This window comes from Haliotis cracherodii, unplaced genomic scaffold (genome assembly GCF_022045235.1).
Source record: "Haliotis cracherodii isolate W230 unplaced genomic scaffold, xgHalCrac1.p SCAF_29, whole genome shotgun sequence".
Lineage (NCBI taxonomy): Eukaryota > Metazoa > Mollusca > Gastropoda > Lepetellida > Haliotidae > Haliotis > Haliotis cracherodii.
In genome coordinates this window covers 3,680,321-3,707,375 of record NW_027266285.1, presented here as the reverse complement: position 1 = coordinate 3,707,375, position 27,055 = coordinate 3,680,321, and the positions used below count along the sequence as shown (strand labels likewise).

Genomic DNA, 27,055 nt, shown 5'->3' with positions numbered 1-27,055 from the left:
CTTTATTATCAATATAGTTATTATTTTTATCAACCATTCTCCTCATAGGTGCAAACAAGAATACATTAATATGTTGAAAATTGCATAGACTGCATAGAATTTGCATAAATTTGATACATTATGCATTACACACTGCAAACTTTGGGCATATTAGTGAAATCAACCTTTCAAAATCCCACAATGAAATTTTATGCAAATATCTTTTTGTTAAAATTATGATGCTCATGGTTATTTACATTTTTTCAATGAGTGAAAAACTGCTTGTGAAATCAAAAGGTCACAATTTATGACATGAAGAAACACACAATTTCTTGGTTCATGTATGCCATATATCTGTGAACATACTGTCCAACTATTACAATGCATAAACCATGTATTTTAGAACCATGGTTGATTTTATATCCGTAATATCGTCTTGCTATGAAAAGAAATTGGCTTCATTGGCTGTCAAAGTCAATAACAAACATAAATGTTTCAATAGATTCATAACCAAATACATACTTCTGTACAGCGTGGCAAGTTTTGCATATTTGGTTCCTGGATATCTTAGATATTATCTGACATCATTGATGTTTGTTTATTTTAAAATCATGGACTTTGTGTTAGAAATTATTACTCAAGTTTGTTCTGATTTAATGAAACAAGAGTCAAGAAACTTTTGATGAATTTAGACACCAATATTGTAAAATCAGTAGACATGAATATATTAATCCAAATTATCCACACTTTAAAGTGGCTTAAGAATAGGAGTGTTTTCCCTATTGTCGAAAAGATAACAAAAAAACAAAAAAACATGCATTGTCAAAATGATGTCCATACTTGTGGGCTCCATAAGGATCTTATAAACAAGCTAATCTAAAACCATAAGGACAATAAACTGATTTACTGAGCTACTGTATTCTCAAACTGTCATTAACATTTTCTTCTGACTGAATCCAAATGTTAGACTCTCCATTGGATCATGCAACCCCACTGAATATTGAGATCAAATCAAGCTCTATCTAGTTTGACTGGGTTTCTGATATCAACCAAGATGACTGCCTGCAGCCTTTCCAATGAGAGTAAAAAAACCCAAAGTTGAACTAAGAATGACTATACATTTAGACCCAGATACTATACTATGATTTGTATGTGATGGAATGAGAGTTGTCAGCTCCTGCCAGCTTAATCTCGAAACATAACATTAAGCAGATGAGTGAAGCTCAAATGATCCGATTCAGTCTGGGGCATGCATGCATGATCATGCGACCTCTACTCATCCTTGATATTCAATAATTTAGTTGGCTTAAACTGAAATTGGTCCAAATCAATCAATATTTTCAAGTCATGTGACTTCTGACTGAATATTGACCAGATTTTCATATTTGCTCACCATTACATATACTCTACTGGTTCCTAAACAGTTGAACTAGTACTTAGTCAAAACATCAGCAGGCTGTATCTTGAGTACATATATAAAGGTGATCTTATGAATGACTTGTCACATAGATGTGTCAAAGACATGTATCTATGACACATCCAGACTGGCAAGCATGGTTCTGTATTCACAGAGTATTTCGGATTCCTCTTTCAATGTCAGATCAAGGTAGTCTTCCTCGTCCCGGGAAATGTCAGACATCAGACTGTCCAGGGCTTCCATCTCCTCCTTCCTTTCATTAGAATTGTCTCTGTCCCGGGAGGAACCTGAAGTATGGAGTCTCAAGTTTAGACAGGTACAATCTGTATGCTTAGTTTGACTGGCAAACAAGAACTGAAAAGAAACATGTAAGATCGTGACAGTTGCACATTCCGTAGTGATGGTATTATCAGTACCTGATACTGAGTCAAGGAGACCTGAAGTCTTTTTACCAAGAGCAGGTCATTGCAAGGGATGTTGCATATAGTCCGACTATAGTCTGATCAAAACTTATGAACATGATCTGAATGAATACTCACACATATCTTTAAACAAGAGTTTATTTTGACAATTCAAATGATAGATTATTAAAGAGGTGTGATTATCAGTATTTTGTCAATCATTTCATTCATCAAACTATTGATACTCTAGTGTCACATCAACGTCAACTATTGATTATTTTAAACTTGTCACCAAAATTTTGCAATGCATTTACAGTTCAATAAATCATCACAATCCTATTTTCTACATCAGTTAAGTTGTTTTTATGGCCCTCCTAAAAATTACATAGCTGTACACACGTTTTCTTGGAATCGATTCGGTCAAGACACACCCAATGATATCTTTATAGGATTTTTAATGCAAGGATCGGCAACAATTGTATCTGAAACTATTTTATTTATCAGGAATAATATATTCCATTATTTTCTTAATTATATGCAGCCTTTACTAAACATATTTAAAATAATAATAACCCTAAGCCAAGCAGCTGATCGCTATTCCCGGGTATTATTTTTTACATGGAACATGTCTGACCAGTCACCGTCAAGGCTCACGCGCACGGGATCACGTGAGCGCGAAAATTTCATGTTGACATAGAATCGTCAAACAAAAACAAATATGACTTTTAACGAGTCAAAGTATGTCATTTATGATATATGTATCCATTCTCTGTGAACAAAAGTTCGTTTCAAGGCGTCAATAGCGGTATTCTGACCGTGGTTGCTGTTAATAACGGTGAGTTGTGCGATCTTCCGATGGCTTCACACACGATTTCGCCGAAATTAATAAAAACAATATTATAAGAAATTTTGAATAAAATTAATAAAGTAAGTTACAAACATAAGTCCAGAAATACAAAGAACACTTTTTATAGACAGACAGTGTAATTACATAATTATTTTGCGTACTTCAGTATGGATTTGTTGACATGGTTTTTCCGGTGTTTCGTGCTCACGGTAATGTCTTTCCATGGGGGAAAAAAACATCCAAACTCATAATTCGTGTATAATGCGCACCCCCTTCTACACAGCTGTGTTTTTTCGAAAAAAAGTGCGCACTATACTCAAGAAAATACGGTACATATTTTTAACAGCTCTCCCAAGAATGTGTGTCTCCAGGTGACCCTGGTCTTCTGTGACTACTGACAGGTGCTTCTTGTTGTTGTTCAACAAATATAAAGTACCTGGCATTGGGGCATTAGGAGGTATGAAGCCTCCAGATCTGATCAGGTCATCAACAGCCTTCTCAACATTTCCTTTGTGTTTCATCAGTGACCGTCGGCCCATCTCCAACTCATAACCCAAGGCTGTCAGCTGGAAAATGTGGGTGCAGTTTTATCAGTATGATAGACTCAGAAACTTATACATGTATCACAATTGCTTCTGAGAACTATCATTTTATGGTTAGAAATAGGAAAACTACACTTGAACTTTGCATGATTTGACAAGTGTACTAAATTTACATGTGCACTTTAAATCATTTTGTTCTGGATGTTTATAAGGATATATGTCTCATTCGATTTACATTCCTGTAAAACAGCAACACAGACAGAAGGAATGACTGATTGCCTGATAAACTGAAAGTACCAGTCGTGAAGACGGCAACTTGTATACTCATCAATTTATCTTGTCTCTTCTTCCAAATTGACAAATCAAATTCAAGTCAGCCCCCAAATAGGACAATAAAGAAGACATACTCTATTATTTGAACAGGTTCATAAAGGACTAAGGTAACTCAATCTGTAAAACACGATCACAGATTTAGAGGTTGATTTCAAAACTACAAGAACAAATATCTCCCCAGGACCCCTATTTGATTACCAACACTGTTTTTGTGATCAGCATGAACTATTACTGACTAGCTCCCTGAGCCAACATACATGCAAACCAATGTCACAAACTGGCACTAGTCCTGTAGTCCTTGCCAAACTGCACAACAGTTAAGGTATCATAAGGACAAGTAGAAATTGGCTATTTTTTGTTTTTTTTGGTTTCATGCTATCTTAATAAGGAATAGTGGACTAAACATATTAGTTTCTTCTGCTGTGGACAACAAACCCTATTATCATATGTCCATGTCAGAATGGTGGGTTCTGATTGGTCAATGTGATCTTGGTAAAATAATGTGTAACCTGCTTTGGAGGGGAATAAATTTCTCAGTGGGGGAATAAATCTTTTATACCCCACCACAAGCAAATCCCCTGCACACTTTTTCCAAGTCAATTGAAGTCAGGTGACATAGCGAAAGCAACCTAATCAAACAACTGTTTCTATCAATTTTGAATTTGTTTGAATCATTTTACAATGTCATATTAAAACATGTCGGTAAGATAAATTCGTTACAGCAGGAACACTCAGGTACAAGGGATTTTATGCGTCCCTCGTTAGGTTTTACCCCTCATGATCCTGCTTCAACTTATATTGTACTAAACTGACGTCCAAAAGAAACTTTACCAACTGAAAATATAAATTTCAGACAAAGTATAATTTTTTTTCCGATGAAGTCTATCTAAAACACATAACCTAAATACAACAATAGTGTATACAGAAAATCTTAATCGTCTGTTACATGTTTGCGAGATAACACGCGAAAAAGTGAAAAACACATGCATCACAGACAACTGCAAATGCACATGCGGGTAAGGGTATAAAACGATTGCAATGGCAAGTCAGACATCCACAGTGAAAAAAAAACACAAAAGAAATGCCACGACTCACAGTCGAACAACGTGAACGAGCCTTGGGTATGGTACAGATGGGAGCCACCCACGCCCATATTGCACGAACCTTCGGTTGCTCCCGTGTTGTCGTTACCAACTTGATGCAACGTTACAGACAGACAGGGCGGACCACTGACAGGCCAAGAACAGGCAGACCCAGGGTGACCACGCCCCATGATACCGGTACTTGCGTACATTGCACCTCCAAAATCGCTTCCTGACAGTGACGTCATCGGCGACAAATGCCTTAGGTCACAGGGTTAGTCGACAGACAGTGGCCAGGAGACTCAGGGCTCAAAGAATCAGGGCTTTTAGACCATACAGAGGACAGCTATTGACAGCACAAAATCGTCTGCGATTGAGATGGGCCCGGAGTGTACAACGTTGGCAACGACGTGACTGGCAGAGGGTTGTCTTCACTGACGAAAGTCGATTCTGTATGTTTAGGGCTGATGGAAGACAACGTGTTTACCACCGAAGGGATGATCGAACAGCGGCGTGTTGCGTGCAGGAGGTCGTACCATATGGTGGAGGGAGTGTCATGGTGTGGGGAGGGATCTGTGGGCAGGAGAGGACACCACTGGTCATCATTGATGGAAACTTGACAGCTCAGCGTTACATGGATAACATTCTCGTCCAGTTGTCCAACAGCAGCCACGTGGTGTCATTTATCAGCATGACAACGCTAGAGCCCATACAGCCAGAATTGTCACTAACTTCCTCGCAGCCAACGACGTCAACGTCCTGCCGTGGCCTGCACGCTCACCCGACATGTCCCCCATTGAACACCTCTGGGACTTGATGGATCGTCGTGTTCGGCAACGACCACACTCTCCAGCCAACCGGCAAGAACTGATTTTGGCCCTTCAAGCAGAATGGTGTCAAATCCCACGTGACCTCATCAGACGACTGACTTTTTCTGTACGGCGAAGAGTTTTTGCATGTATTGAGGCATTTGGTGGTCACACACGCTACTAATGACTTGTTATTGAACGTGAGCGATTGTTTATGTACTCTGCCTATTGTCCATGATTCTGAAAGCTCGACTTTTTTACCATACCCAACTTTGTGAGGCTCAGATGTCATTCTCGGTCGCGGTATGATTGTCATTTTCAGTGTTGATTATGTTGATATATTGATCTTCTCAATACACTTTACTTCATGCATGTATGTTTTGTTGTTTTTGAGCAAGAGTGATTTCAAACTCTGGTAAAGTTTCTTTTGGACGTGAGTTTAGTTACCTGAGCCAACAAGCCACTGGTAGTCTACATACAAGCAAACCCTATTGTACTAGTTACCTGAGCCAACATATCATCTGTGACATGCACATCCTCCCACTCCTCGTCCTCTGGATCAACAATGTCAAGCAGCTCTGGATGTGTCTGTAGAATCTTTAGGGGGAAAAACATAACACATTATCTTCAACACTGTTGTTAAAACTTGTGTTTGCCATCATGAACTGCACTTAATTCTTAAGTCTGAATTTATAATGACAAACGACAGACACAAGATGTAGAAATAAAGATTTATTAAGATTTGATGGAGGGAGATTCTCATTGTACCAATATTCCAAAGCCAGGTCACACATGCAGGGATTACGCGCTATAGTCTGGAAGGTAATTTAAGGTACCGACGTTTACTACAATATCTGAAAAACTATTGGACCTACTCCAGTCAAAGTTGGTATGAGATTATTAAACAGTCATACATAACTGGATATTACATTTAAAGACAATCGGTGAATGAATAAAAAATCTTTATTTAGCTATCACTTTATTTCATCAACAACCAGACCTGTTCGTCAGGGTCCAATAGTTTTTCAGATATTGTAGTAAACATCGGTACCTTAAATTACCTTCCAAACTATACTTGCCTAGATTGTCAGGTTGACCTTGCTGGTTGGAATTAAAAGGCAAGTGCACCAGCTCGTGATTGAGTACCATGGTGACCACCACTCCAGTCAAGCCACACAAGCAGGAGTCTCGGACCCTAACTACTTGCCCTGATCCCCAGGCAGTGCTGACTGGGTAAACTAAATTGACAGGAAAGCCTTAGATTACTGTAAATATGCGGGTAAAGAACCACAAGAGGATCTGTGGATAACTGCCAAATGATCAGTTGGCTTAAAATGTTAAGAAGTAGTAATAGAAAAAAAGGAAACATTGCACTGAATGCATTATGGTGAATTAAAGACACAGCATTGACAACAAGTTTGCGACTGTGAAAATTGAAAATTTATTCCACATCATGTTCATATAGATGCCGAATCACCTTGACGGATTCCTGACTAAACATGCTAAAGCACTAGACTGTTGTCTGATAGTGACAGGACTCAAGATAGTGGCTAACTCTAACACTAACTCTGTTTGGATGACATTGAACAACACATACATACCTTCTTTGGGAGGCATTTAGAAGTTGGAGTACTAAGTAAGGATAATATTTTTGGATGAACAACTTCTTTATTACATAGGAGCGACTTTGCCGGTCAAAATGTTAACTCCCCTTTTTGTACATAACAGGCTTCTCCACTCCAATGTAACTACATCTGATATCTACTCTACTGTATAGACACTGCCTCCTTCCTGTATATATATATATATACTTGTCAACCACACTCTGTATATCACATGCTTGATAACGGTGTTAGAACCTACACAGACAGCACAACAGAACAACAGACAGCAATCTATGAGCCCTGGCAATGGATTTATCCGACATTCGAATGTAGCATATGTAGCACTGAGATGACCAACGTCTGAATGTCTGGATCATGTGATCTGGTATGGCTGCTGCTGCTGCAGATGTAGCAGAACCAATTCTGAAGTAGTGTCCATTGTATGATTCTGTGTTTTAACCAGCTGCTGCTAATAGAATATTTATTTGCTTAATAAAGAAAGTTCTTGATAGAGCCTATCCCTCAAGCGACACAAATAGGGGGGCCTCAGGTTGCAGAGTCGCCTGGGTCCACCAGAGTGGGTAGGTCAACATCCTCGAAACTGAACAGATGTCGTTGCCTACACTGTGAATGGTGAGGGTTGATGCCTTGTCGAAATGGATCAATGATAGATGATTTTAACTTGAGTTTGAAGTGAGAGATGTTTGAATACCTCACATGTAAATTCCCCGCATCTGAGAAATGCAAAGAAGGCCAAGCAACACATGCTTTCATGAGGATGGACTAAACTTCTAAGGAAAGCACAATGGTTTAACACATGACACTCAGTTTGTTGGACCCTGTCACCCATGGATTATCTGCACCTGCTCTCATGTACACAAATCTCAGTCCACAAATATAGGACTTGATGGTTGAATGTTTTGTAAAAGTAGATCACAAAGAGCTACAGTGTCTGTTCTGACAAAGATGGCAGTTCGCTGCCCCAAACTACATCACATGAGGCCATGAATCTGATGAAGGTTTCGTAACCTGACTGATAGACATGGGATGTCCTTTCTGACACTGCACAAGGCCATAACTATTCGAGGTCGAATCATCATTGTCTCAGTTATGGATACATCGTCTCCACCATGGTGGGACACGGGGTTGGCAGGCGATATCAGGTGAACTGCAACTGAGAGAGTGCATCACTTATGCAGTTAAACTTCCCAGGTTCGTGCTTAGCTACAAACACAAAATGGTACTTAATGGCAGTATCAACCTTCTCATCAACTTCATGATAATAGTAGACTTAGATTGGCCTTTGTTCACAATACAGACAGTGCATCTGATGCATTTCCTGCTCCACCTGTGACCCAATAAAACTACTACTGAAACTATGGGATACAGTTTCAACAATGCTATAGACATTTCATGCCTGTTCAGTTAATGCTTGTGGGCATGGTGAGGAAAACCATTGTCTTTGAAAGTATCCTCCATAGCCTAATGCACCTGAAGCATCTGTGAACAACGTGACATCTGGTGATTCTACGGTTTCCATAATAAACATCAAAACCCCATTCCAACAGCGCAAGAAATTTCTTCACATGTCGAAGTCTATCCTGCATTCTTCATTGAGATTGATTCATTGAAGTTTATCAGATAAACTTGGTAGTGAATAAGCAAGTCGAAACAGCAAACTGATAATAAATGAACGTCCAGGTCAAATTACTTGCATGGCAAAGTCCAACACAACCAACATGTTCCGTTTGGTGACGATCTTGGTGACGAAGTAGCAGACTGTCAATGATGGCCAAGATACGAGAAATCTTGTATCAGGGTAGACAGATACCCAAGTAATCTTGGCATGTGGATGGTCCCCTGGTCTTGTGTAATGCTAATGGGATTCCAAGGTCTTTGAACATCTGTATCAGTGCTGTCATAATCATGTGCTCTCTGGTCAGTGATTCCACAAAACATATGAAATCATCCATCAAATGTAGGATATATCTAATGTTGTAACTGTTTTGGGCTATAAAGCAGATGGCTGTGGAGAGTGTGTCGAAGATTTTTGGGCTGGATCTACACCTAAATACCAGTCCTGTAAAATAATATAGTTGTCCTAGATGCCAGATACTTGGGTGAATAGGGAATAAGTTGACAGCATCTGTTATGTCGGTCTTGCACATAAAGGAACCCTGTCCCAATTGCTTAATGATGGTGAGAGCATCATCTACCTTGACATAGGAGAGGGAGAACTTCTCTTTAACAATCAGTGAGTTTAAGCTGGGGTTGAGTAGATCATTGTGTGGTGCTGACATGTCCACCTCTGAGTCTTCGTTTTTTCTAATACTTCCCTTCCACTAGGCCAAATGAGTTGATTCTATGATGTAGGAAGGGACAGGAGTCAAATGGACCAACCATATAACCTCTGTGCAGCTCAGTGTTCACCAGTTCCGAAACAACAGTGGCATTGTGTAACCCATGCGTTGACTGCAAATACTTTGGAAGTAGTTGGGCAAAATTGTATGCCGATGAAGAATCCCTGCTGAAAACCTGACATGAGATAGTTAGTTAGCCATATGTTTGTCGGGGTGATCTTGCAATTTGGTTTGGAGACTGTCTATAATCAATGATGATGTTATCGTGCCCAACTGTTGTAAGCCAAGTCATTTATGACGTTTCCCATTCCTGCCAGCACTGTCTGATGAATCAGGGGTAGGGTCCTGCTGGCATCTGCTTCTGGGGTGGGTTTTGTTGCACGTAATGCAGATGTGTAAGAAACGGCATTGTGGGAATGTGCATTGGTCATCTTGGTAGTTGTTGCACACTTTCCGACCTTGAAAGGAGATGAATCCTGAATCTCTTGAATACTGGGATTGGGAACTGCCAGGGGTATGCCCCCTGTCCTCAGAAACTTGGGGTGACCTGCCGTGTGGTCTGACCTGCCTCTGCTGATAGGGGGCAGAATTCCATCATGTATCTTACGTCCTGGCACAGATCATACAGGTTGACTTTCTTGAAAGTGAAAAACGTGCCCCAGTACAGTTTTTGATTCAGTTGCTCAATAGCTGCAGCAGCTTTGGCAGATAACAGTTTATGGTATGTATACCATGAAGCATCGGTTGTCTCAGTGCTCAGCGTAATGATATTTTGTAGATATTGATCAAGTTCCTGAGACCGCCAACCGTTAACTTTAGTCATTTTTCCTTTTGTAGTGTGAAAAAGCTTTTATAAAATTCCACATGAATAAAGGCTGATGCACTAGTTTATCAGGAGTCGACAAGTCAACATCTTAAATTTCAAATATTTGTTGCCGGAGAGATGAGGAAATAGCATCCAACCAAGGTAAGGTGTTGGGGTCCTTGCCAGTCACGTTACCCTCCACCATTGTGGCAAGTTCTGTGTTCATCAATTATTCCTGAGTTGCCTGTCCCTGAGATATGGTTATAAGCTGGCTGAAAGCCTGGAGACCATGTCTTGAAGGGATTTGCAGCAATTCCGATAGGTTGACTTGTCTTGGGTCGACGATGCCATGTGGTGGCGTCACTGAATTCATATGCCGAGTGTCTATTGCTTGTAAGGTTGACCCATTATTGTACTGATAAATGCTTGATTGCACATTCTCATCCTCGTAGTCACCGTCGCAGAGGGTTATCGTCTTCGTTGTCCATTTCTGCCAGAGGTGGAGTTACGTGTGAAGAGATGTGCCTTCGTCATCCATGTGGGCAAGTCAACGATCCCCATTTCCTCTGCTCTGTGTTGGCGGAGTTGCATTACATACCAGTTTTGTGGGTTGGGGTTGTGATAGTAATTATTATGTGATGTACCCTGCCATAATACTGGCTGTTGAATGTAGTTAGCTTTAGTTTTCCTTAAAACTATATGAACACAGTTTGTGATGGAAGAATAATATGTGTATGATGAGTGTGGTGTAAGAACTCACCTCAAGAGCCATGTTGACATCATTATTACCCTGTTTGAGAGCCTCCGCAGCAGCACCGCTGGCAAACCCCATACCAACCAACATGTCCATGTTGTGCATGTTCAGCCTGTGCACACGTCAACATAGGATAGATATAACATTTATAAATCCATGATTTTATACAATTTGTGACAGATATCCTTCGATAAATGCACAACATGAAAATCAATCCTTAAATGATAAAATAGTGAAATAATCAAAATAGAGAATGCTACTGGACAAGTCTGATGTCAGTATTACACAGCAGGACAAACATGAGATCAGTTGATCTTTCTATTACTGTTGTTATCACCATTGATCCTTACAAGAACTTGTTAAATGGCTGAAACATTGACATCATGACATAATATTTTCCATCACTCACTTCATGTTATTATGCCGCATCTGAAACTAAGGGTGATCCTGTGCCCCATCCTCAAAACAACCTTAGCTAAGGAACCTTAACCACTAAGGTAAAAATTATTCTTACTCTGAAGTAACAGCTGTTTCACAAAAGAACTTTATCTCAATCAAAACCCAGTTTCCAACTGAAGTGCTCACTAAGGTTGTGTTCGTAAGGCTGCATGACATCCATTGGGTAAAACCATCATTCAATGTACTGTTAAAACCAGGACAGTTAAGGATTTTATTGTCTATTTCTAACATAATTTGTGGGAACAAATTTTACTTAATCGTCATATGTAATTTCTAAACAAAAACGGCTTCGCTAACTTCCACCACATTGTAAGCTACCGTGATTGCATGCCTACGTGTTGTTTGATATCCATGTATACATCCACTTATTAATTCCTCCTCAATAAAAACATGGAGCACAACACATCCAGGATAAAGAAGATGGGAACAACTTAGAGTGTTCCCCTTGAACTACCAGAAAAGGAATCCATTAAGTGGAAAGATGAAGACATTATGGTACCGCTTCCACTGAAACAAAAATATTTGTGTGATCACCTTCCAAATTGACGGATGTTGCTTCACCATGTTCACAGGGAGGTTTAAAAATGTCTTTTAATTCTTAGGTGCTTCACTCAAATTTCTTGTTTTCCATGCAACCTGTCATGATTTGGCCAGTTTTATGAATAAACATGCCTCTGAAATTATGCTTGTGTGAGCACAGATGACAAATCAGTGTATGCACGTATGGATTGAACAAGTACTCCATACATATGTGGAGGACATGCTATCTTGGAAGTAATAAACTTATCAACCTGGCATAAATGGTTGCATTATTAGCAAGCAAATACAAATATCCTCTATTTATTCTTAATGACAGATATTATATAGATATGACAATTAAGTATTAATTTAACATGTGATTAGTTTTTTTAAAAATTAACTATATTTGAAGTTTAAAGCAATTGAATCAAAATAGTTTATTCATGAACCATTATAAATGATTAGAAATAGGTAATTCACAAAAATAAATACCTAACACATAAAAAAACAACCATTTGGTAAAGAAAGACATATACACAACACAAGGTCCAAGGTTGAAATCCCACGACTTAGTATCACCTGTGTGCTCAGGTTGTTTTGTGGAACAGGGCCCTGTGTGGTCCAAGAGGTTTGCTCCTATAGTATTAACTTTTAACAATAGAGCTATGACAAGGATCCCTTGTATTTCAAACTTAATTTCCAACAGTGTTGCATCAATCTGTATTTCTTGTATGATTTTGTTTGTTTGTTTGTTTGTTGCTTAACGTTGCTCTCAGCAATATTCCAGCTATATGACGTTGGTCTGTAAATAATCCAGTCTGGACCAGACAATCCAGTGATTGACATCATGAGCATCAATTTACGCAACTGGAAATCAAATCAGCTAGCCTGACCACCCAATCCCGTCAGTCGTCTCTTATGACAAGCATAGTCGCCTTTCATGGCAAGCCTGGATTGGTGAAGACCTATTCTAATCTTCATGCGTGATGTCTTGTATGAAATATACCAGAACAGAGAAATGAGGTTCTGATTCCTTTATCTACACTAATAATTGACCAATACTGACCACTCTCCACTTGCAGTTTTTCCAAACTTTTTGGCTCTCAATTTTTCTTTCCTTTCTTGATTCAGCTTCATATTCATCTCTTTTTTCTCCTGATGAAGACAAATACTAATATATGTTTTTTATCTGACACATGTACTGTTGTGCATTCATCATTCAAGTCTTTCCATTTGTGTACAAAAAAATCAAAATGAGCAAAGAGCCTCAGATATCAGATCTTGAAGCTGAAGGTAAATGTGATCACTTCAGAGGTCTTCATTCGTTAAAAACACTTAGTATGAGGCACCTGGACAGAGCATTGCCTATGGAGCAACTTAATGTAGTGTAAATGTACCTTTCTCCTGTTGATGATATGATCCACGGCTTTCTGGACATCCCCCTTACAAGCCCTGAGAGCAAGTCGAGCCTCCTTCTCCTTGAAGCCAACAGACATCACTGAAATAAATGTCATACTACAGGTGGAGTGTTCTACACTTCATGCACTTGAGAAATTTAATACATACTAATTTAATGTCAGTGGATATCAGAGGAATATTGAGCACAATCTGACACCAATGAATGTCATTATTGATTCTATGATCAACTGTATTCTCTCTCAATTAATTAGGGTGAATTCAATAATAGGTACCTTCAGTGATAAGATTTTCATCTACTTGTAAAGACTTCAACTCTTCTTCAGCCTGTAAGAGATTACCATATAATAGCATGAAATATCCTTGACACAACACAATTAAGGGATGGGTATTGGAGGTTTAAAGTGTATCACAATATTTTGTGATGCACAAGGCCGTATTGCAATGATATATTGTATAGTACTAAATTTTGAATTCAGAAGCAATCTGATACATTAAGGTATGAATTGACGTTCATAAATTGAACATAACAAGAAGCTGGTACACATTATGTTTACTCAGTCAATAAATACACAGCCATCTTGGGGCCCAAGATGCATTTGACAAGTATATAACACTAAACACATAATAAAAATCGCTATTTGAAATCATCCCATATATCGAACATTTAAAAATGATATTGTGCTACATATTGTGGAAAAAATTAACATCAATTTACCGAAATACCCATAATACTGCACACCCTTACAAAACATACTTCATAAAACCAGAGCTTAATGTTGATGTGAATACTTAAGGAGGAAATGACCCATTACCTGTATTATGGATCTGAATTGGAGAATCATTTGTTGTTTTCCTTATCCTAGAGTGATAAGATATGATATCTGAAGGAAGCAGAGCTAAGGATACATTACCTGGCCAAGGAGTTTGGCTGCAACCTTGACTCGATGTTGATGGAAGGCCATGACTCCCTGCAGAAGATGGAGCCTCATGAACAAGGCCTGGGCTTGTTCACTCCCTGTCCCACCCTGCAGTTATACACTGGACTTACAACAGAGACACTACAGCATGGAGAGGTACACGGGACTGACAACAGGGTGACTACAGCATGGAGAGGTACACTGGACTGACAAAAGGGTGTCTACAGCATGGAGAGCTATGGACTTACAACTGGGTGACTTCAGAATGGAGAGGTACACTTGACTGACAACAGGGCGTCTACAGCATGGAGTGGTACACTGGACTGACAACGGGGTGTCTACAGCATGGAGAGCTATGGACTTACAACTGGGTGACTTCAGAATGGAGAGGTACACTGGACTGACAACAGGGTGACTACAGCACGGAGACCTATGGACGTACAACAGGGCGTCTACAGCATAGAGAGGTACACTGGACTGACAACAGGGTGTCTACAGCACGGAGACGTATGGACGTACAACAGGGCGTCTACAGCATGTAGGGCTGAAATGATATCCCGGGACACCGATGCATCGCGATTCACTCCATACGATACGGTGTGCGATTTGTGAGGTGCTGTATCTCGATTTTTCACGAAACGTTTTTTCAAAGACGTATATATGTACGTCTTGTTTTTTTGTAATAAACTTTTATCACAGATACGTTTTAAATGAGTTTTAACTCTTTCAACGCCGTAGGCCGGTAAACCGGCTAAGAAGCATCGAGTCCCTAGAGTCCGTAGGCCGGTTAACCGGCCAAGCCGTAGTCAGATATAGTATATAGTTTTAAGAACCTACCTGTCATACCATTCATTTATTAAATCTATCACATCTCACAATGTGTGAAATACGTATTCTATTTCAATTTATCATTTTTTATCGGTATATTAAAAAGTTATTCACTATTTCCTGCAATGTCATTGAAAATATAATTCTCGGACTCACACTTTGACAACTGGTGCACATCGAACATGTCAAAGAGCAAAACAAAGACGTTTCAAGCAAATCTTTAAATATGTTATACAAAGTGATAAATAAAATCAATAAAAATATATCTAAAAGTGGTCACACTTACAGCTAAGTCATTATTTCCATCTTTTCATGCGATAGCGTGTAATGTTAGTCAAATGACATCTCAGCTTTCATCGCCTCGAATTCTCGGCTCGGACACGATGTTCAATGCCAAAATATATGCATGAAAAATCTTTGTCACAGCTAAAATGATACATCCACGAAGCTCCATATTTTTTATATCGATCGCGATTTCCTGCTTAAAACGTTCAGAATAACACGATTTAACCAAAATATTTCGTAAAAATCTGAAATTCATCGTACACGAGGATTTGTAATTTGATTGCCTGCCTCAAGTCACGTGCTCAAATTTGACCAATCATGAACCTTGTAGCAGATTTCGTCAAGAAAGCGTCGTTAGAAACAATTTGTTATCCAATGAAATCTGATGTTATAGCAACGAAAAGACTCCAGGCAATGTTACGAGCGTGTAGATGAACAAACAAGCTTTCTTCGACGAACGTGTTATTCATACGAAGCTTTCGAAAACGGAGGTATCTCTTCATGTTACTGAGCGGACAGCCGCTGTTATCCGGAAATGGGTGAAAACAGATACTATTCATAATTCTTTTTTCAATTACGTAAATAATGAAAATGAAAAATAAATGATAAGTAGATCTTTTGAAATCTTATATTTGCCCCAAATCGTCAAATTTTCGCTTCTTTGGTCCTTAATTTGGACGTTATGAATGTGTTAGCTCACGTTTTTATAATTTACAACAAACTTAATTAAGTTGTCAATGCATTATTTAAATAATGTGATAAACATAAATTTCATATTTATAAACACTAGGATTAGACCTTTCAAATGTTGTATAATATGGCTGTTGCTATAATTGTTTTTAATTGTTTTTTGCCTTTATACATGAAAATGGCAAATCATTAGTTGACTCATGAACATTCATTCACTTTCATTTAATTTTTCATTTTAATAAACTAAGTTATATTCATTTATCTCGTCTTCTCTTGTCACAATATGTATCGTAGCGTATCGAGATACGTATCGAATCGTGATGTAAGTATCGAAATACGTATCGTATCGTGACTTAGGTGTATCGTTGCAGCCCTAACAGCATGGAGAGGTACACTGGACGTACAACAGGGTGACTACAGCACAGAGACCTATGGACATACAACAGGGCGTCTACAGCATGGAGAGGTACACTGGACTGACAACAGGGTGTCTACAGCATGGAGAGCTATGGACTTAAAACTGCGTGACTACAGCATGGAGAGCTATGGACTTACAACTGGGTGACTACAGCATGGAGAGCTATGGACTTAAAACTGCGTGACTACAGCATGGAGAGCTACTGAGTGACTACAGCATGGAGAGCTATGGACTTACAACTGGGTGACTACAGCATGGAGAGCTATGGATTTAGAACTTGGTGACTACAGCACGGAGACCTATGGACGTACAACTAGGTGACTACAGCATGGAGAGGTACACTGGACTGACAACAGGGTGACTACAGCATGGAGAGCTATGGACTTACAGCATCCTTTTAATCTGTTAAAAGTTCCATGACGTGAATTGGCCTTTCCCTTGCTCAAGGTATTACACTTTCAACCAAAATAAAAGAGTGTATTAACCTACACGTAATAACTAGTGCTGTCAACAATTTTATAAAGTATGCTAATTCTCATGTACCTTCACGGCCGTCAGACGTTCATTGTTAGCCCCATAACTTCGGAGGAAACATTTTTCACTCTGCTCAAGTCTCCACTCTAGAAACAAACAAGACGAAATTGCTGAGAGCAAAGCAGCACAACAAAACGCATTACATTTTAAGGTTGGAAAAGACTCTTGTATAAGACAACAGTGCAGAGGGATCAAATAAAGATACACATTTATCTTGACATGTAATACCCATAGTGGTATTGGGAAGGTTTAGCTGATATGACATATTGTACCTGCATCAGGAAGCTGATCCACATTCTTGAGACAGAGATAGCACCAGACGATATCCAGACACAGGACTGCATAGTTGTCGACAGCATTCAGTAGTTCAGCCTTGCACTTGCTGTAGCAGACACACAACCATACAACTCTCAGTGGTGAGGTGTGCGCACATGCGTGCGTGCATCCATGTGTGTTGGTGACAATGAATGCTTTACCCACAAGGCTACCCCACCACCACTTAGGCTATGCATACAGGCTACAGGCCTATAAAATAGTTAAACTGACATAGGAGTGCATTCTTTTTCTGACTGATGTTCCAACAGACCTTCTTCAATGGTCATGTTGACAAATGGACCAACGTATCAAGCTTTTCTTTACCTACCTAAACTCTGTGTCAGCTTCCAGGAACAACAACAAAGCTTGAGATATCTCCTTCTTCTTCAGCGATGCTCGCCCCTTCTCATGAAGTGTCATGGCAAGAGTCAGGGCCTGGTGCATTCAGAGGACAACACTGTATTGTCACACTGTGTGACATGAATGAGGCAAACGTGAATAATGCTCTGTAAACTTACATAGATCCCTTCATTACCTACAGTATAAATGGTTTTCTAAATTAAAGTAAGCAATTCTCCAGCCATATCATGCTATGTCATGATATATACTTGTAACAGAAAGTCAATGTGGGCTATTTCCTGACTGGTGGATTTGTATTGGCAAAATATGGACACTGCATACTCTAGTATATTAACTCATCCCAACAGCAATAACTTGCTATGTGATCATTTTGATCAGAAATGAGAATATAACGACCAAGTATATTTTCATTAGAACAAATACATGCCATCATACACCTTCTGCCATAGAGATATTCAACAAATATAGATAGTCTACATGCAACTACAATGAAGCACCCTTATTAAAATGAAACAGACCACGCTGAGGTTCAGTGATGGTGTTGGCTTCACTGGTGCATTGACTGATGTATTGCGATATATGCACCACAATATATTGCTATATGCACCACAATATATTGCATGCATTAGGTTGCATTTTCAGTAGATGATGTCTGTGTATGTGTGTCTTTAACTTTGTGGTCCACCACTCATATACATCACAAAAACGTCACAGCGTTTGCACACTGCAATATTTTCAAAATGTATTATGATACATATTCATTGGTATTTTAAATCTGGGTAGACTGGTAAACTGGTAATACCACACACCTCTACTGAGGTTGACCGAAACAAAGCTCTTAATTACCACAGAATTGTCGGAACAGTTGTCCGCATCTAAAAACACTCAACCACATCACATAAACAAACAAACACACACCAACACACTCCCTTAGTACACTACCACACCCCTAGGCATGCATTCCAAATTTCAAAATCTCCAAAACTTATATAAGCTACCACTAAAACCCCCCTCTGGTTGCAACACCTTTATTTTCCCTTCAAAACCACGCTAAATGGCCCGACCGGGCCCGTGTGCGAAATACGCTCCAGTCGGAAAGCGCACGTTAAATCTCCAAACTTAAGTAAGTAAGTAAGTCGGAACAGTCAGTGGCTGCATGGGGGTTAGCTGTTCACATCAACATGTTGCTTTGCACTAATACAAAAAGTTAAACCTATAGAATGATGTCAGAAGCATGTGTTATGATATATTAATGCTCTACAAACAATTCTGAAGCAGTCAGCATGTATCAATACATGATAGAGTTGTGCAAAATAAATTGTGTAACATAGCTTCAATACCACTGGGGTCACAATCAGAACACAGTATTTTCAACTGATATGGTAGAATACACAACAGGGATGTCAGCAAACCTTTTTCTCTTCCAGAGGGAGTTGTAATGGCTTCCCAGACTGGTCAGCAATTTGGATGTCAAAGTCATCTTCTTCTGCAACATTCAAAGTATCATCTGTTACGTCTTTTCTTACCCACAATTGAAGCCGGATAGAAGGTATTGAATGTTCTGCAATACTCTTGGTAAGTGTTTCCATAAATAACTCAGCTTTTGTTTATTGGATGTCGGTACTACTTTCCATTCATCATTCTTTTAGTCTATCATCCATGTGCTGATACATGATAAATTCCAATGGGATCTCCTGAGAGGTGTTCAGTAAATTAGATTATGGGTAAGAAAGAGAATAATCAACTCAAATCTAGGAATTGAGGTTTATCTTTCCTGCTCACATGGGATCTACGACATTAATTCCCTTTGGAAAAATAAACAGTAATTCCTCGTCGCTCTTTAGTTATTTTCATAATCACTTGTAGAAACAAAAGAAGTCCCGTCACTTGCTCCCAAGCTGATAGCCACAAATCATATAGTCAATTGAATTTAGAATACCCCAGATTAAATATGACTGTACATTTTAAATGTAAGGTCTACCCAATAACAGCAGTACAGTACTATCAAAGTACACATGCAATATTGCATAACATAGGACACTGTACCTCACCTACCTGAGTCTATCTTGGATGTGAGAAGTTCCGCGGCTTCGCGAGTTTTGGCGACATTAGAAGCCTGTTTCTGTTGCCTGTGTGCCTCTGCCTCAGCAACTGACAGCCGCACAGCCATCACCTTGGACCCATTCTGATGATAAAAGTACCAAATACTTGAAACATCAGTGAAACATATCTGTCTGACTCACAGACAATACATTGTTTAATACCCAGGAGATATTTGCATGTCAACCCTAACTTTAATGAATTTCGTGGAAATTGAGATTACAAAAATAATTGGAAAAGAATCTTGTACCATGTTAACTGCAGATTTGACATTTAAAATAGGCACCTTAACACTCTGTTCTTGCAAGGAAGCATTATCCTTAATGACACGGCCACAGGTGATGAGTTTGATCTGGTCAATGGGAAGGTTACATTTATGGGCCACCTTCTTCCTCAGGTCAGATCCATCAGCACTTAATTGGATTTCTGTTGTGTAAGCCTGCTTCCTCAAACCCTGCATATGATCAGAAAAAGAACATATGTTTGAACTAAATATGTCCATTCATGTATACATATGGATACAGTTGGAAACACAATGCAATACAACACAACAAATTTTTTTATACCATCCCCATATTTATGGAAAACAATATTGAATGAAAAACTGAGTTAAAATTACATTAAAAAAACCAAACTGTTGATATACAAAACACTAAAACCAACACATTATATCATGTTATATGGCTGAGCATTAAATATTTTACGATAATTGAGGCCTTGTGTTTATAAAAATAAATTGTTTTGACAACAAAAGCCCAACTCAACTGCTAAAAAGAACATTACATATTCTAGACGTATCCTCATTCTCATACCTCTTCTGTTTGGCAGGCAGTGATGATCATTTTCAAAGTAGCTATGCCTTCCTTCTGAAACTTGTCACGCTCAGAAAGTTTCTGAAGAGCATGTTGCCTTAGAGATTCCAACAACTCAACAACTTCTGTTTCTGCAAGTCCCAGATCTTTAGCATATCTGCTTATCAGTTCCTACAATATAGCACAAAGAACTTGATGTTAATGTATTAGCATACATCACCAGGCTTCAACTGTAACATAATCCTTAAGGCCATAAGCTTAGACAGTGGCTATTTCAGCGGTAGAAACTAACATTTTCAGTCCACTAGTCCATATAATGATAACATATAGAAAAACCCTTAAGAAATGGCAAATTTCTACTCGTCCATATGATACCTTAACAATTGGGCAGTTTGGCAAGGGCTATAGGACTTGTACCAATTTCAAACCCTGCATTTGTACTTGAAGATGTACCACAGTGATCTTCAACTAACTGATATCTGTATGTTCACCATTTGTCAACATCTGCATGTTCACCACTTGCCGACATCTGCATGTTCATTTACTGACATCTGCATGTTCACCATTTACTGACATCAACATGTTCACCATTTACCGAGATCTGCACGTTCCCCATTTACCTAATCTGCATGTTCCCCTTTTACCTAATCTGCATGTTCCCCATGTACCAACATCTACATGTTCACAATTTACTGACATCTGCATGTTCACCATTTACCAACATCTGCATGTTCACCATATACCAACATCTGCATGTTCACCATTTACTGACATCTGCATGTTCACCATTTACCGACATCTGCATGTTCACCATATACCAACATCTGCATGTTCACCATTTACCTAATCTGCATGTTTCCCATGTACCAACATCTGCATGTTCACCACTTACCGACATCTACATGTTCACCATTTACTGACATCTGTATGTTCACCATACACCAACACCTGCATGTTCACCATTTACTGACATCTGCATGTTCACCACTTACCGACATCTACATGTTCACCATATACCAACATCTGCATGTTCACCATTTACCTAATCTGCATGTTTCCCATGTACCAACATCTGCATGTTCACCACTTACCGACATCTACATGTTCACCATTTACTGACATCTGTATGTTCACCATACACCAACACCTGCATGTTCACCATTTACTGACATCTGCATGTTCACCACTTACCGACATCTACATGTTCACCATTTACTGACATCTGTATGTTCACCATATATACCAACATCTACATGTTCACATTTTACTGACATCTGCATCTTCACCATTTCCCAATATTTGCATGTTCACCATTTACTGACATCTACATGTTCACCACTTACTGATATCTGCATGTTCACATGTTCACCATTTATCAAATCTGCATGTTCACCATTTATCAAATCTGCATGTTCACCATTTACCAACATCTGCACTTTCACCATTTACAGACATCTGGATGTGCAATTAAAGAACCTGGCAACAGGCAATGAATGTGCACATCATGAACCATACAAGAATCTTGTGTACGTGATTGTGACACATGTTGCGATTTCAACATCTAAGGTCATAAATGAGAGTTGATCTTGGGTATGAAGCCAGACTGTCAGTATCAAATCCTTACACATCCCACACCTCATCATTTACCAACTGAGTATATGGTAATGTGCATAAAACAATTATTGTGTTATTAATGGCTTTCATGTTAGATCAGAAATAAATTTACCAGACTCAGGCTCTCAGATGAGTGGCTAAAGTTGCAGCCCGAGTCATTGACCTGGATGAACAACTGATCAAATGAAAGAATTTGCTAACCTTTGGAACATCCCCTCTCTCTCCGGATTCCAAAGTATATGGGGTCAACCATAGCTTGATCTTCTCAGCATTCAACTTTTCACGCATCAGCTTTAAATGACGTTCTGTAACGTAGTCATCCATGGTTTGACTGTCAACTAAAAGATAAGAACAGACATTTTAAAACGCTAAATGTAACTTGTAAAGAGAACAGGTTAGGGCTGGGATTGGTAGACACTAGCTATTGCCCTATCTGACCCATGTACCCATGAACAGAAGTTTACAGTTACTTTCCTTTGCCATGGTCGATCATGGCATCTGATGGTCCCAAAGCAGTTTGGTTTGTTTGATACTCTAAACAATGTGTCAAAATGTCACAAAAGACTAAATGCACCCTATGGTCTGAGTTTTAGTGAAGTGACAAATAGTCAATACCATTATCACACCTTAGCATATGCCTGCTTATTCTTTGTTGAATTCAAACAATAACAAGACAGAAGTCATTTCTTTCTACAAGTTATTGTTTGTAAAGTTCATATTGACATTACACAGTACATAGACCATGAAGACTACAAGTTTAGTGGGGCCACTAACATGAGTAAGATAAACTCCACATCATTTGTCAGTAGCTGTTTAGAGATAGTGTTACAAGCAATTTCAGTCAAACATTTGGGTGCAAGAGTGACCGTTGCTGGTCGAAAGTGAGCATCTCTGGACAGTGCTTGTTTTTGTCACAACAGAGATTTAATGGCAAGGAAAACTACTTTAGAGTAGAGCCATTGAAACTATATTGCCAGATGTCTGCATGAAAGCTGCTCTGCATCCCATGTTTTTGACAGATAAATTGTTTTCAGCCTCGTGAAATATCTCAGAGTGCATGAACCAAAATGGTGTGTTGTATCAGCGCTGTCTTGTTGTTCTCGGTAATATAATTACATTATCTGATGAAATAACTGCAAATGTAATATCAAAAAGAGTGGTTTGAGAATCTGTTTGAATTTATTTAGGTAATAATACAACTCACATCACTTCCCACACTTTCATTGATTCGATAATGGCATGCGTAATGTGTGACAGAACTGTTTCCTGGAGAAACTACACTATCCCATATCAACTGCCCCCCATCCCAACCCCACTCCTACCCCCCTTGGGTCTTCTCTCTGCGTAAATGCATGGCGCGAGAATTCCTGTATGGTGCCTTCATTTGTTGACCTCATTTGTCATGCTTTCATATCCCACCTCCATGAAAGACTTTTAAAAATTAACAATTAGTAACAAGATGTACCTAAAGTTAGAAGAGTCTTATAACACAATGATTTGACATTTTCCACACCATGATATTGCATTACGACAACATTGATTGTCTAAAACATTGACATGTCCAATATGTATTATTCCTGCTTTTGAACTGTTTCCACAGTTACTAAATCACAAAACCATCGCCTCTAACATAATCGGTTAGAGTCCTATGCTTAATATTGAGATGTCTTGTTACAGTGTCAGAATGAATGGGGTCTGTTGTTTAGTCACATAGGCAGTGCTTGAGCAAATGAACAATGTAAGTGTTCCTAGAATGTATCACTGTAAAGTGTCTGAATGACAGCATCCCTAGCAACAAGGCTAGAATGCTTTATATATGTCTGCTCTTACAGATACTGATAGTGCATTAGACATGTTAGACAGAACAGTGAAAATGCAACTACAAGGCTGAAACTTTTAAGCCAAAATATTAAAGAAAATAGTAAAAGATGCCTGCTTCAAGATGGGAAATGTTAGTTATGTTCAAAGTAAACTATTTCGAAATTCGGTATTTTAAACATGTGTGTTTACTGTTATTGTAATGTCTGTAATTTCTACAATATTGATCGTGGTACTCTGCTCTTTAGGCGGGTGAATTTGGATATCCTGATACTAAGAGCAGAGGTGGTGATAAAAAGGATATGTACATTAACAATTTTACAACAACCTGTCGTTGGCTAAAAAAACATAATAGTCTTGGTCCTCATTCACCGCCCGCATCATCATAAAGTCTGCTTCAAGTTTCATTTTTGTTTCCATTTTTAAAAAAAATACAAAAAATATTAACACTTAAACAAATGTGATCCAATATGGCATGCAGTTACTTCCCTTTGCGTGCGCACTGCTTTACTGTGCATCTCGTATTATGGTCATTGTAGCAATAGGAGTTTGTATGCTTGTTTATGTAGGGAGGCCCTTTCCCAGGTTAATGGTACACAACTGTTTACTTGGTAACATACAAGTTTGAACAAGCCAAAAAAAACTACAGCAAGACTACACTTTATTTTCAAAAGTCGTTGCCTGAGAACCAATTCTTTTATTTTTCTTTAAGCCATAACAAACTTTAAAAACAATGAAAGTAATTATGACGAAATATGGCATACATAGTGATCTATCATCTCCAAACACAATGTCATTGAATAAGCCCAGCGATGTTGAGAATTTTGAATATTTGTTTTCTAAATATAGCGACACATTTTATAGAAGTTACTAGTTTATGAATGCACATTCATTAATTTTCATTATAAAGTCGAGAATGCAGTTCATTAGGTATATCAGTTACATTGGCGCTGAACTCATCAAAATGTTGCTGGTGTTAGGGTTGGTTACCCCAAACCCTTTCCTTGGCCCTTGGATCCCCTTTACGATCAATCAACATTAGCTTTACTATCATTAGGGTTAGGGGCCCATTTAGTGGCTATTACTGATTATGTAGTGGTTACTAATATTCTTCACACAAAAACATCGAGAAAGCAGTTCACAGTGTTCCCTACCATACTTTTCTGTCACAATAATCACCTGACGAATTATTAAATACCATATCATTAATGCGTTCCCGTGAGTTCAACATTCCTCACCACTCGGTATCTTGGAGATTATGGAATGGAATAAGTATGGCATCGGGATCCCTTGTAAGTGCCCATAGACTAGTCACGAGACACCATGCCTACCCGTAACCTTTGTCAGTGTTCTTTGCCCAATCGACCCTTCATGTTCAATTCTGTAACGTCGGAGACATGACTAAGTAAATTTGAACTTAGTTTCACAGTGTCAACGTAGCTCAGTCAGTTAACTGTCGGGCTAACAATCCGAAAGTTGCGAGTTCACGTCAGACGGATTCTCACAAAACTGGTTGCTTGTCTTTGAGACATGTGACTAACAGCAGAGAACATCCTCCCGAGAAGTTGTGGTACTGTATTCTAAAAGTGCTCCAAATTGTGTTATGATCAGAGCATTATGTAATGTGTGTGTGTGTGTGTGTGTGTGCATTCGCTAAGATACCATGCTACAGTTTACCATGGATACCCAACAGTATTCTGACTCTGAGCCTACCAGTTCTTGTCTTATTCCCTAGTGCCAGACAGGCTAACAACCATCTGATAACATCTTTTAGTATCACACGGCCGGGAATCGAACCTTCAACCATTCTCTCCTCGAGCTAATTAACATTCTATCATATGTTTGTAAGGATGTCAGGGGGCTGAAGGGGTCATTGTCGGCACAGGTACTACACGTACATAACTCTGGTCAGTTTCTGTATACTGAAAAGTACCCCAGCTAATTTCAGAATACAGAAAGGTACCCGGTACCCTTAACGGCGGACGAGTCCTACTCCTCAAACCGAAACTGAAACCAGTTCTTTTTGTACTTCTGAATCATCTGATGCCGAGTGCATGCTGGAAAATGCTGTGCATCGTGGAATATAAGAGTAATGTACGTGCTTCAGTATGTTTGCTCGTTTTTTATATAGAACACTGGAATTCATCTCATACAACAGTATGACAGTTACGTGCGTACTCGCAGCTACAAACGCGTACTGCCATGTTGAATTATACCACGGTTTGGCATCCATGATGTGTCGTATAGGCCTATGTAAGCTTTCAAGGAACTGGTTAAGTGCATTGAGCAATACGGACTGCGGGCGGAATGGACACATCAGAGGGTAACTTTCTGTATGCTGATTTTATTGGGTCCATTTCTGTTTACAGATTTAAACGTACTGTGCTGACAAGTGTCAATGGGAGTCCACCCATTATAGTCATATGGACATAATGAGATATTTCAACATTCTAACACAACGATAGTTGACAACATTGTGACATGATAGTCCTTAGAATAACCTCCTATGGACGTAATATCACAACGTTGTCACAACGTCGTGACAACGTGAAAATGTTTGCTGGGGTCCGTGGTTCGAATCTCTTCACGGGACTCGGAAATTTATTGCATCTACCAATATATCATGAAGCAGACATCATGCTGAGAAGTTAGAGTAATACACATACCTTCACTTTGACTTCTGACTTCTGACTCTTCGAGTCTTCTGTTTCGTTGTTTTCCCAACACTCTTGCTTCAATTTTGCAACATCATCGAGTCAGTCTAGTGTTACACTCGATACGTCAGAAAAGTGGAAACAGAAAAGATGTTATTTGTTTCAGAGATACTGAAGAAACAAAATGTCATCCTAAAACTCGAGTTGGATGAATGACAATGTACAGTAACTTGTTGAACCTCAAATTTCGGTATGTCTGACTTACTCGGGTATTTTCGTCTGCCATGAAATACCGGAAGTACTAGCTTCGTTTGTTTCGTATGTCGTTAAACATAAACAAAAGAAATACCAAAAGTACACAAAAATCCATAATATTCTGA

The 27,055-nt window shown here is 39.0% G+C and overlaps 1 protein-coding gene across 1 annotated transcript; it reads right to left on the bottom strand.

Moving 5' to 3' along the window:
- Positions 1-26,958, bottom strand: LOC139473489 (NEDD8 ultimate buster 1-like). Its single transcript, XM_071256099.1, has 17 exons — positions 26,688-26,958; positions 22,405-22,541; positions 20,590-20,760; positions 20,064-20,231; positions 19,733-19,862; positions 19,090-19,163; positions 17,646-17,752; positions 17,275-17,384; positions 17,012-17,088; positions 14,242-14,355; positions 13,603-13,654; positions 13,309-13,409; positions 12,978-13,066; positions 10,940-11,045; positions 5,915-6,007; positions 3,081-3,210; positions 1-1,683 (listed from the first exon to the last, which is right to left on the bottom strand). The coding sequence occupies exons 2-17, from the start codon at positions 22,525-22,527 to the stop codon at positions 1,508-1,510; spliced, it is 1,821 nt and encodes a 606-aa protein (XP_071112200.1). The 5' UTR covers positions 22,528-22,541; positions 26,688-26,958; the 3' UTR covers positions 1-1,507.
- Between the last annotated feature and the right edge of the window lie 97 nt (positions 26,959-27,055).

What these genes read in the sequence shown, in the direction of transcription:
- LOC139473489 (XM_071256099.1), bottom strand. Translation starts at nt 22,527, where the DNA reads ATGGATGACTACGTTACAGAACGTCATTTAAAGCTGATGCGTGAAAAG. An exon ending in AACGTCTGACGGCCGTGAAG is followed by an intron (nt 14,356 to 17,011) that starts GTACATGAGAAT and finishes GTATAACTGCAG; the next exon opens with GGTGGGACAGGGAGTGAACA. An exon ending in ATGTCAACATGGCTCTTGAG is followed by an intron (nt 6,008 to 10,939) that starts GTGAGTTCTTAC and finishes TTCCCCCTAAAG; the next exon opens with ATTCTACAGACACATCCAGA.